This window comes from Ornithorhynchus anatinus, chromosome 19 (genome assembly GCF_004115215.2).
Source record: "Ornithorhynchus anatinus isolate Pmale09 chromosome 19, mOrnAna1.pri.v4, whole genome shotgun sequence".
NCBI lineage: Eukaryota > Metazoa > Chordata > Mammalia > Monotremata > Ornithorhynchidae > Ornithorhynchus > Ornithorhynchus anatinus.
The window spans coordinates 20,484,461-20,494,184 of NC_041746.1; the positions used below are offsets into that span (position 1 = coordinate 20,484,461).

A 9,724-nucleotide genomic window follows, 5' to 3' on the forward strand; every position below is an offset into this window, starting at 1 on the left:
TCACAATCTTAATCCCTGTTTTACAGATGAGTTAACTGAGGCACAGAGAAGTTAAGTGACGTGCTCAAGGTCATACAGCAGATAACTGGCAGAGCAACATTAGAACTCATGAACTTCTGAATTCCAGGCCCATGTTCATTGCACTAGGCCATGCTGCTTTTACAATAAACAGACACATTTCCTGCCCACAATGATATTAGAATCTAGAGGGGTTGTGGGTCACACCCTGGACTTCGTGATCCTTTGAAAACCCATATTTGGCAAAGAGGGGCAGAAGGAGAGAGTGGGAGTGAAGGAGAGAAGTGGAAGTGGAAGACAGGAAAAGATGGAGGCAAAGAAGGTAAACAGGAAGGAGGGAGGAGATGAACAGAAACAGTGGACAGTAGATATGACCAATGTCCCAGAGTGCAGAGGACCAGGAACTATAGGAGCTTCAGTTTCCAGTATGAACCAGATGATGAACAGGACCTGGCAGAGGCCTCAAGATGTGCAAGGTGGGGAAGAAAATGTCCCACCAGAAGTCAGACCCAGGATTTCTAGTCCCTAGTCCAGTGTTTTGATCTGCTGAGCCAAAGAAAGTAGGCGTGGAAAAAAGTCTGCATTCATACCATGATGAGTTCTCCAAGTGGGTGGGTGAAGAAAAGGGGGAAAGCAACTGCTACCACCTTGATCCACTCCCTGATCCAATCCCTTATCCCATCCTGTCTTGATTACTGTATTAGCCTGCTTACTGACCTGCCTGCCTTGTCTCTCCCCAGTCCAGTCCATACTTGACTCTGCCCTGCCCGGATATTTTTCTACAAAAACGTTCAGTTAGTGTTTCTCCATGCCTTGAAAACTTCCAGGGGCTGCCCATCCACCTCTGCATTAAACAAAAACTCTTTACCATCGACTTAAAAGCAAGCCAATCACCTTGCCCCCTCCTACCTCACCTCCCTACTATCCTAGCACAGCTCAGTCCACACACTTCACTCCTGTCTGCCAACCAGGATCCACTGTAAACACTGTATCCACTCACTGTTCCTTGATCTCATCTATCTCACCACCAACCTCTCGCCCAAGTCCTGGCGCTGGCCTGGAATGTTCTCCCTCTTCATGCCATGACTTGCTCCTCCCTGCAGCTCCACAGCACTTATGTACATATCTGTATTTTATTTATTTATATTAATGTCTGTCTCCTTCTCTAGACTGTAAACCCTGTGGGCATGGAATATGTCTGCTTAGAGTTCTATTGTACTCTCCCAAGTGCTTAGTACAGTGCTCTGCATACGGTAAGCAATCAATGAATACAATTGAATGAATTTATTTATTTATTAGTATTAGTACTATTACTAATAGTACTATTAATTCATTAGTATTTATTGAGTATTTATTTATTTATTTATTTATTGAGCGCTTACTATGTGCAGAGCACGGCTCTTGGAATGTTCAATTCAGCAACGGATAGAGACAATCCCTGCCCAATGACGAGCTCACAGTCTAATCGGGGGAGACAGACAAAAACAAGACAACAAAATCACCATAAATAGAATCAAGGGGATGTACACCTCATTAACAAAATAAATAGGCTAATAAAAATATACACAAATGAGCACAGTGCCGAAGGGAGGGGAAGGGAGAGGGGGAGAAGCAGAGGGAAAGGGGGCTTAGCCGAGGGGAGGTGAAGGAGGGAAGGGGAAGGGAGCAGAGGGCGGAGGGGGAGCAGAGAGAAAAGGAGCAGCTAAATCTCGGGAAGGCCTCTTGGAGGGCGTGAGCTCTCAATAGGGCTTTGAAGAGGGGAAGAGAATTAGTTTGGCGGAGGTGAGGAGGGAGGGCATTCCAGGACAGCGGTAGGATGTGGCCCAGGGGTTGACGGCGGGACAGGTGTGAAAGGGGGATGGTGAGGAGGTGAGCTGCAGAGGAGCGGCGCGTGCAGGGTGGGCAGTAGAAAGAGAGAAGGGAGGAGAGGTAGGAAGGGTCAAGGAGATGGAGAGCCTTGAAGCTCCTCACTCTTGACTTCAAGACTCTCCATCACCTTGCCCCCTCCTACCTCTCCCTTCTGTCTTTCTACTGCCCACACCACACGCTCTGCTCCTCTCCCTCTCACCTCCTCACTGCCCCCTGCTCACGCCTGTCCTGCCATCGACCCCTGGACCACGTCCTACCGCTGTCCCGGAATGCCCTCCCTCCTCACCTCCGCCAAACTCACTCTCTTCCCCTCTTGAAAGCCCTACTTAGAACTCACTTCCTCCAAGAGGCCTTCCCAGACAGAGCTACCCCTTTTCCCTCTGCTCCCCCTCCGCCTTCTGTTCCCTCCCCTTTCCCTCCTTCACCTCCCTTCAGCTAAGCCCCCTTTCCCTCTGCTCCTCCCCCTTTCCCTTCCCCTCAGCACTGTGCTCATTTGTATATATTTTTATTACCCTATTTATTTTGTTAATGAGGTGTACATCCCCATGATTCTATTTATTGCGATTAAGTTGTCTTGGTTTTGTCCATCTGTCTCCCCTGATTAGACTATAAACCATCATTGGGCAGGGATTGTCTCTATCTGTTGCCGAATTGTGCATTCCAAGTGTTTGGTATAGTGCTGTGCACATAGTAAGCGCTCAATAAATACTGTTGAATTAATGAATGAATGAATTTCCTCTTCTCCCCCTCCCTTCTGCGTCACTCCGAATTTTTCCCTTTATTCACCGCCCACGTTTAGCCCCACTGCTCTTATGTGCACTGCTACCATTCCCGTGTAGGTGTAGCAGAGGGAACACAAAGGCCCGAGCTCGCTCAAGTCAGCCACCTTTAATAACACGCCCTTCTTGGCGGGTTCACCGCAGAGCATCCAGTACCGCAGACTGCATACTGAGCGCGAGACTAGTACAGGGGCGGGGTTTTAACACAACGTTTCGACTGACTAATCGCGCCCCTGGCTGCCCCATCAGGTCCCCTTGGCCCTCCCGAAGATGCTCCTCCGGGAGCGAATCCTCATTAGTCCCCGCGCTGTCCATCGGGTTCCGTGGCTTCTCGTTGGCGGTTGGGCGGGAAGGTGGCCTCCCTCCTTCCCCATGGTCCCCGTTGGTCATCCTTAGTCCCGCCTCCAACGGTCCGTTATCTCCGCCTCGTGGCCCGATCCCCCATCTTAGAGTGGAGGGGAGGATGAGAAGGAGCCGGGAGCACCCCCAAAATACCAAAGCGTTGGGGAAACACGGGGCGTTCGGGTCAACCCCACGCTCTGATAGGTTTCCTGCAGCGGCAAAGCCTTCAGGAGCCGCTGTGGGCTGTACTTCGGGACTGGGGGACACGCTGCGACACTTGGTGTGGAGGGGGCAGGGGTTGGGAAGCAGACTCCCGTCCCGGGCCTCCGGAGCCGGTCAGACGGCGGAGCCGGGCCTCGGGACTGGTAGGTGGTGGGAGGTGCAGCCTGCGGGCATGGGGACCCCGGCTACACCCCGAGGAGGCCCCTCGAAGGGGCAGAGGCTCAGGCCTTCAGCGGGCGCTTCGGGAGAAATAGGACGGTGTGCGGGGAGAGTGGAGCGATGGCGGCAGGTGGGAGGCCCCGCTGTGAGCCGAGGGGCCACCCTGCCTCTGGGGACAACAACGAGGCTTGAATCTCCCTCCCAAACACGACCCAAACCGCCCTTTGGAACCAGGGAGGGGAAGGAGCAGTAGGGAAAATTCCCTGGGCGGCCAAGTCTTTATGCAGGGAACTCCTTGTTAGGAGCTGACTGGGGATGTCACGAGGCAGCAAAAGCTCTATGCATGGGACTTTGTGTAGGGAGGGCAGAGGGAGGGTCTGTCTGCTCCTCTGGACTGTAAGCTTGTTGTTAGCAGGGAATATGTCTACCAATTCTATTATATTGCACTCTCCCAAGCGCATAGTATAGTGCTCTGCAAACAGTGCTCAATATATATGATTTATTGATAGGAAGGGAAGTGGTTTATCTGCTTTCAAACCCTGGGCCCAAGCTGAATCTGAGGGAGGTGGGTTGGGAGGGGATTGCTGGGAGGGGCTGAAATGGAGAGATCCTGTGCCACAACCACATCCATCTTCACCTAGGACATGCTAGTAATTGCTATGTAAAGCACCTCTAACATGGACCATCTTTGGGAAATTTGCCAAACATGAAGATCCCTGTCCTTAAAAGACAGATTGGCTCCATGGTACGTTTACAGGACTGAAAAAACCTGTAATTATTGGAGAAAGAAGTGTGGGCATGGAATATTACAATACCTTTGGTCTGCGGCACATTACTAATAAATCCAGAGGGCTGGAAGGCAGAGAAGGTGTGATGAAGTTGAGGGATACAGGTTCTTACACTGAGAACCACAATCACATCACTGTTGCAAACTTACCACAATCACATCACTGTTGCAAACTTCTTTAATCAGGAGGGGAATGTGTGAGGGAGAGTGCAACCCATGATGACAATAAGTCTCAAAACTCAGCTTGGGGAAGCAGCATGGGGTAGTGGTAGAGCCCAGGGCTGGGAATCAGTCGGTCATGGGTTCTAAATCCTGCTCTGCTGATTGTCTGCTGTGTGGTCTTGGGCAAGTTACTTCACTTCTCTGTGCCTCAGCACATCTATAAAATGGGGAAAGAATCTGAGTCCCTTGTGGGACAGGGTCTCTATCCAACCCAGTTTGTTTGTATCTACCCTAGTGCTTACTATGTGCCTGACACACAGGAAGCACTTAACAAATACCATAATTCTTATTAAGGGATCTATGACTGGGAAAGGTGCTAGCAAGGGACTGGGCCACAGGAGTATCTCCAGTTAATGTGAAGCTGAGAGTGGAAGTGTAGCTAGATGGCTCCTGGCAGAGCTGAAAAGGAAATGGAACCTTTACAGAAGTTGTGCTGTTTGGCACCAATGATGCCCTTTCTCTCCAGGACATCTCTGACACCTCAGTTAACATGATCACATTGTGGCAAAAGGCTATTAAAGCATTTAGTCCCAGTTTGTTAGCACCCAGGAGGGGAGTCTGGAAAGAGATGTTCCCTTTTGCAATGTCAGAGTGCATTAATGCTTAACGATTCATTCATTGAAACACACTCTAGTCAGTCCCCGAGAGAGAGGAGAGACAAGAAAGATGCCTAGCTGATAAATGCTGCTTCAACCTTGTTCTGCCAAAGACTGCCTGATTGTGAGCTGCCCTCCCAGCCAGCAGAAGTGATGAGGACAGGTGAGTAGTAGGAAGTCATTCACTCTATCACTGGGTTTCAGGGTTGAGCATCTGAATGGAGATTATTCACAGTGAGACAGGAATCTCTGTGCAGTGTTTGGTATATGGGTGGAGATTGTTTGACACTAGCATAACACGAGTGTGTGGGTTGTGTCTCCAGCTCGGGGGCTGGCTTGGAGGAATGGAGAGGAAGAGAAGAGCTAGAATGTGACAAGAGGGTCACCTCAGGACCTGGATGTACAGAACAGATAGGAAGATGATTGAGGGTATGTGAGGACCGATGTCACCACCTGTTAGGGGCATAGTGAGTTGAACCAAGTGTATGTAGTGTCATTTGAACTGACTGTAAGACACTCCGAATATGGGGTTCATTTCTGAAGGAACACGGTGGAAGTGTTCCCACATGGATGAAATTTGAATAAGGCAAGTGAGTTTTCTTACCGATTTTTTTTTTTGGCAGAAATAATTTTTTCTTCCCTACAAATCTACCCAGCACTTCCTGGTAACTCACCCAGAATAAACAGTCACACTAGGAGATTAGAAGCAGTGTGGTCTAATGGATAGAGCAGGAGCCTGGGAGTCAGAAACAACTGAGTTCTATTCCTAGCTCTGCTACTTGTCTGCATGTGACCTTGGACAACTCACTTCACTTTTCTGTGCCTCAATTACCTCTCTAAAATGGGAATTAAGGTTGTGAGCTCCACGTGGGACATGGACTGTGTCCAACCTGATTAGCTTGTATCCACTAGAAGCAGCATGGCCTAGTGGATAGAGCACAGGCCTGGAAGTCAGAAAGACCTGGGTTCCAATCCCAACTCTGTTACTTGTCTGTTGTGTGACCTTGAGCAAGTCACTCAACTTCCCTATGTCTAAATTATCTCATCTGTAAAATGTGGATTAAGACTGTGTGCCCCATGTGGGACAGGGATTGCACCCAACCTGATAACCTCTTATCTACTGCAGTGCTTAGAACAGTGCTTGGCAAATAGTAAGTGCTTAACAAATACAAATATCATTACTGTTACCCCAGTTGTAAGTACCGTGCCTGGCATATAGTAAGCATTTAACAAATATTAAAAAATAGCCTAATTATTGAGTTTACCAAGTAGTTGCCTCATCTAACAACAGTAGAAGTAATAATAGTAGTATTAACACCCACTAGATTCAATGCCCTGTAGTAATTCTCGGGAAGTACAAAACATGCAAGTGGCACATTGTCTGCTGACCAATGGGGAGGCAGCCATAAAAGTATTTACAAACTGAGGAATAAAAATAAATCATTGAAGGTTCAATTAAGAAAATGTATATACATAACTGCTAAGGGGGAGTATCAGTAGCATAGTCCACAAATGAGAAAATGTATATATACAAGTGCTAAGGGGGAGTATAGGTAGCATAGCCCATGAACTATCAGGAGACAAATAGGAGGAAACAATCGAAACACAATGCTGCCTCCCATACTGAGAAGAAAGCATGGAATGGTGGACATCGTATAGACCTTAGAATCAAGAATCTAATCCAACTCTGCCACTGATCTGCTGTGTGACCCCTGTTAAATCAGTTAACCTCTGTGAAAGTCAGTTAACCTCAGTTTGTTCATATGCAGAATGGGGATAAGATACCTTCTCCCGAACCTTTATTCATTCATTCATTCAGTAGTATTTATTGAGTGCTTACTGTATGCAGTTCACTGTACTAAGCGCTTAGAAAGTACAATACAGCAAATAAAGGGAGACAATTCCTCCCCACAACGGACTCACAGATTAGAGGGGTTGACAGACATCAATACAAGTAAACAGGCATCAATATAAATAAATGGAATTATAGATATATACATATATACATAAATGCTGTGGGATGGGGAGAAGGGGAGGGAGTCAGGGTGTCATGGAAGGGACTGGGAGGTGAGGAAAAGTAAGGCTTAGTGTGGGAAGGCCTCCTGGAGGAGGTGTGACTTCAGTAGGGCTTTGAAGGAGAGGAGAGTGATTGGTGGATTTGAGGAGAGAGAGTGTTCCAAGCTAGAGGAAGGATGTGGACCAGGGGTTGGAGGCAAGAAAGGCAAGGTAGAGGCACAGAGAGGAGATTAGCACCAAGGGAGTTGAGTGTGTGGGCAGGGATGTAGAAGGAGAGAAAGGAAATAAGGTAGGAGGGGGCATGGTGATGGGGAGCTTTAAAGCCAGTAGTGAGCAGAGAAGCCGAGTGGCTTAGTGGAGAGAGCCCAGGTTTGGGAGTCAGACGTTATGGGTTCTAATCCCTGCTCCACCACTTATCAGCTGTGTGACTTTGGGCAATTTACTTAACTTCTCTGTGCCTCAGTTACCTCATCTGTAATATAGGGATTAAGACTTTGAGCCTCACATGGGACAACCTACTCACCTCATATCTACCCCAGTACTTAGAACAGTGCTTGGCACATAGTAAGCACTTAACAAATACCATCATCATCAATAGGAGTTTTTGTTTGATATGCAAATGGATAGGCCAACCACTGGAGATTTTTGAGGAGGATTACCTATAGAAAGATAATCCAGGCAACGAAGTGAAGTATGCACTCACGTGGAGAGAGGCAAAAGGTTGGGAGGTCAGAAAGAGGCTGATGCAGTCATCTAGGCAGGATAACATGATAGCAGTTTGGATGGAGCAGAAAGGGCGGATCTTGGCGATGTTGTGAAGGTGAGACGGACAGGATTTGGTGACAGATTGTATATGTGGGTTGAATGAGAAAAGTTATCTGCCCTGAGTGAAGCAGGAGCTGTCTGCTGTGATTATCTTGAATGCATACAAGTACTTGACATATAGTAAGTACTTACTCAAACAACCTGAGACACACTTTAATATTCTCCATAACCTTCTAGTGAGTATTCAGAACAGCGAAGAAACAGAGTTTGTTATTTTTTTTACTGTTATATTTATGTGATTCATGTGCATGTAATATGTCCCAGTGAAAACTAGTGAGCTCTCTTTCTTTACTCAACCTGTTCTTTCTCTCTCTCTTCCCATTATACTCTGCAGAAGACTTCCTCTGAATTGGACTGAGGATCCATGTTAATGGACCCCAGTGAGATCTCCTTGGTGATTGTGATTCTCCTGCAGATTGGCATTGGGATCTTAGTGAATGGATTCCTCCTCCTGTTTTATATCTACACGGTGTCTGCCAACCACAAGCTCAGCTCTTCAGACATGATCCATGCCCATTTGGTCTTGGCTAACACCACAATCCTTCTCACTTATGGAATTCCAGAGACTATGTCAACTTGGGGACTGAAAAATTTTCTGGGTGACATAGGATGTAAAATTCTCATTTACCTTTACCGTGTAGCCCGGAGTCTATCCATCTGTACCACTTGTCTCCTGAGTGTCTTCCAAGCTGTCACTATAAGCCCCAGCACTTCCCAGTGGGCAAGACTTAAAATTCAGTTACCTAAGTACATCCCACCCTCCTGTATTTTCCTGTGGATCCTCGGTTTCCTGATTGATGTAAGCACACTGCTGCTTGTAAGAGGTCCCCAAAACAGCACCAGAGTTCTATTCATGTACGATCTTAAATATTGCTCAGTAGTTTCTCTCAGTGCAGAAACTGCCCTGGCAATTGCAGTTATTCTCTCTATCCGGGATTTGTTCTTCGTGGGGATCATGATTGGGGCCAGTGGCTACATGGTGTTTGTCCTGCACAGACACCACCAGCGAGTCCAGCACCTTCATGGACCCAGTCACTCCCCCAGAGTGATGCCTGAGATCAGAGCAGCCAAGAGAGTCATTGCCCTGGTAGCTCCTTATGTCCTCCTATATGGGCGACAGTCCATCATGTTGAGTATTTTACTTAACAGGAAAGAAAATTCTCCTCTGCTAGTGAAGAGCCATGTGGTTTGGTCACCAACCTTCTCAGCCATCAGTCCATTCCTGGTGATTCACAGTGACAGGAGAATAAGAACATTATGGAAAAAGCAATCTCCTATTTTCAACATGTATCCTTCAGAAGATCCCAAGGAAGTTGCCTGTGCTCCCACAGTTCTTCCTTGTGTCCCAAAGTGAGTGGGTCAGGGATCTGCAAAGTGGAAATATAAGGAGCTCCCATATGGTCAGAGACTGAACTCCCTGAAGGAGCTAGTCCTCAAGCCTAGAGGAATGGTGGTGTGCCGACCTCTGCATTTCATTAGTACATCCCAATGCTAGGTCACCCAGGAAAGGGATTTGAGCTTGATCCTGTTCCTTAAAAAATAGCTCCATACCTGAGAATTGTCAGATTTATCAGCCAAAAGACACTCCGAGTCATAAAATGGCCCAAAGATTTGAAATGAAAAACTGAGAGAATTTACTGAAAATGAGAGGGAGAAAGAAGAATGAAGTGTGGGGGGGGCGGGAGGAAGATAATCTTGCACTGTACTAAGCAGTGGGGTAGATACAAGCTAATCAGATTGGAAACAGTCCATGTCCCACATGTTCCACAGTCTTATTTCCCATTTTACAGATGAGATAACTGAGGCACATAGAAGTTAAGTGACTTGCCTAATGTTACACAACAGACAAGTGGTGGATGTGGGATTAGAACCCAGATCCTTTTGGCCTC

The 9,724-nt window shown here is 47.3% G+C and overlaps 1 protein-coding gene across 5 annotated transcripts; it reads left to right on the top strand.

Moving 5' to 3' along the window:
- Positions 1 to 2,889: 2,889 nt before the first annotated feature.
- ORNANAV1R3128 (vomeronasal 1 receptor ornAnaV1R3128) lies at positions 2,890 to 9,514 on the top strand. 5 transcript variants are annotated; one of them, XM_007658261.3, is made up of 4 exons: positions 3,107 to 3,373; positions 4,031 to 4,134; positions 5,033 to 5,157; positions 8,170 to 9,514. In XM_007658261.3, exon 4 carries the CDS (start codon positions 8,200 to 8,202, stop codon positions 9,187 to 9,189), a length of 990 nt encoding a protein of 329 aa, XP_007656451.1. In that variant the 5' UTR covers positions 3,107 to 3,373; positions 4,031 to 4,134; positions 5,033 to 5,157; positions 8,170 to 8,199; the 3' UTR covers positions 9,190 to 9,514. The 5 variants fall into 5 exon arrangements, with proteins under 5 accessions (XP_028902690.1, XP_007656451.1, XP_007656453.1 ...); XM_029046857.2 differs by lacking the exons at positions 3,107 to 3,373; positions 4,031 to 4,134 and adding an exon at positions 2,890 to 3,076; XM_007658263.3 differs by lacking the exon at positions 4,031 to 4,134.
- The last annotated feature ends 210 nt before the right edge of the window (positions 9,515 to 9,724 follow it).

Bases quoted from the DNA above. Each gene is read 5' to 3' on its own strand.
- ORNANAV1R3128 (XM_029046857.2), top strand. From the start codon at position 8,200: ATGTTAATGGACCCCAGTGAGATCTCCTTGGTGATTGTGATTCTCCTG.